The 1,711-nt window shown below is 38.5% G+C and overlaps 1 protein-coding gene across 1 annotated transcript in view; it reads left to right on the forward strand.

The window, feature by feature from the left end:
- Positions 1-1,711, forward strand: part of LOC119593385 (serine/threonine-protein phosphatase 2B catalytic subunit alpha isoform-like) — a gene marked incomplete in the record, with an annotated part of 201,939 nt that overhangs the window by 190,254 nt on the left and 9,974 nt on the right. Inside the window, 5 exon segments of the mRNA XM_037942314.1 lie at positions 32-171; positions 377-454; positions 876-969; positions 1,218-1,344; positions 1,508-1,585. Of these exon segments, the coding sequence (XP_037798242.1) occupies positions 32-171; positions 377-454; positions 876-969; positions 1,218-1,344; positions 1,508-1,585 (517 nt within the window).

The following is a 1,711-nucleotide window of genomic DNA, read 5'->3' on the forward strand; positions in this document are numbered from 1 at the left end:
TTACTAATTGTGCACCGTCCTGCCTTTCCAGCTGGACCGATTCAAGGAACCCCCTGCATTTGGACCTATGTGCGACTTGCTATGGTCAGACCCCTTGGAGGATTTCGGCAATGAAAAGAATGCTGAACACTTTTCTCACAATTCAGTACGAGGTTGTTCTTACTTCTACAGGTAATGATGGCAAAGTTGTCTGTTTGTAGATGTGTGAGATCACCGATGAATGCTGTGTGTATTATTGTACGTTATCTATTGTTAGGTGATTATGTTCTCATGTATGTGTAAGATTTTATTTGTAAAGATGATATGTTTATCCAATTAAACTTTTTGAGTAATATGAATGCAGTTTTTTAAGTCGGTTTTCTTTTATCTTTTACAGCTATGCAGCTTGCTGTGACTTCCTACAACATAACAATCTTCTCTCCATAATCAGAGCCCATGAAGCTCAAGATGCAGGGTAAGTATGACATAATGTGACATAAACATGTATTTAACACTTGAGTTAAATCATTTCTTTAGTGATAGTATACATAACTGGGACCAAGGAAGAGCAGGTTAGTCGTTCCCACAGTCCAAGTTTAGAAAAGGCATCTACATGCAGCAGCAATCTCTTAACTACTAAGTCCTTTGAGAGAAAACCATTCAAACCCCTACTGAATGAGTTCATGATAGGAAAACTGGGTATAGAGACAGAGTATGCCCATGTTCTTGGTCTTTTCTTGACCACTGAACTGTGTGAATGAAGTTAACACAATTTACAGTGAAACCCTGGAAGATCCACCACCTAAAGGAGGAACAACTGGGGGTCTGTGGCTTTAATGTCATTTTGCAGAAGTAAATCCATAGAATTGTTTTGTAATACACACCATGTATTTCAGGTATCGTATGTATCGCAAGAGCCAAACAACTGGTTTTCCATCCCTTATCACAATATTCTCAGCTCCTAACTACCTGGACGTGTACAATAACAAGGTGAGTGCCCCGTTGATGCCCAAGTTGTACTGCTATATCCTTTGTGGTCAGTGAATCAGGAGTTTAAACTTTTGACTTTCCCACTTTTTTGTGAAGTGTTTGCTAAATGTCTTGTAATTGTTGAACTTTGTTAAATGAGCTTCATTTCCTTTGCCATTCATAAATAACCAGTTATGAATGCTTTAGTCATTTTTCACAAGATTTCCACAATCCTTAAAGTGCCATCAAACATTTCCCTGTACTTCCAGGCCGCCGTGTTGAAATACGAGAACAATGTGATGAACATTCGACAATTCAACTGTTCACCTCATCCTTATTGGCTCCCGAACTTCATGGATGTCTTCACATGGTCACTACCATTTGTAGGGGAGAAAGGTAAGGAAAGATTGGTGGGAGATGGATGCTGGAAATATTAGCACTGATACTAGAGGTGTGTGATTTTAGTATATAAGCATTTAATTTTTTTTTAATTTCTTTCCCCTCAAGGACTTTAAAACAATTAAATTTGATGTATTCCTCCTCCCCTTTCTCTTTGCAGTAACGGAGATGTTAGTGAACGTGCTCAACATATGTTCTGATGATGAGCTCATGGATGGAGAGGAGTCACTAGAAGAAGGTAGGTGTATTATGGAAGGCATAGCTTTAGAGACTGGAATTCATCTAATTTCTTTTACTATTTTTACTCTTTAGTTTCCTAGCAGTTTATGGATGACGTCAGAGGGAGATTTGATTATGAGGGTAG

The sequence above is a fragment of the Penaeus monodon genome, chromosome 32 (genome assembly GCF_015228065.2).
Source record: "Penaeus monodon isolate SGIC_2016 chromosome 32, NSTDA_Pmon_1, whole genome shotgun sequence".
Lineage (NCBI taxonomy): Eukaryota > Metazoa > Arthropoda > Malacostraca > Decapoda > Penaeidae > Penaeus > Penaeus monodon.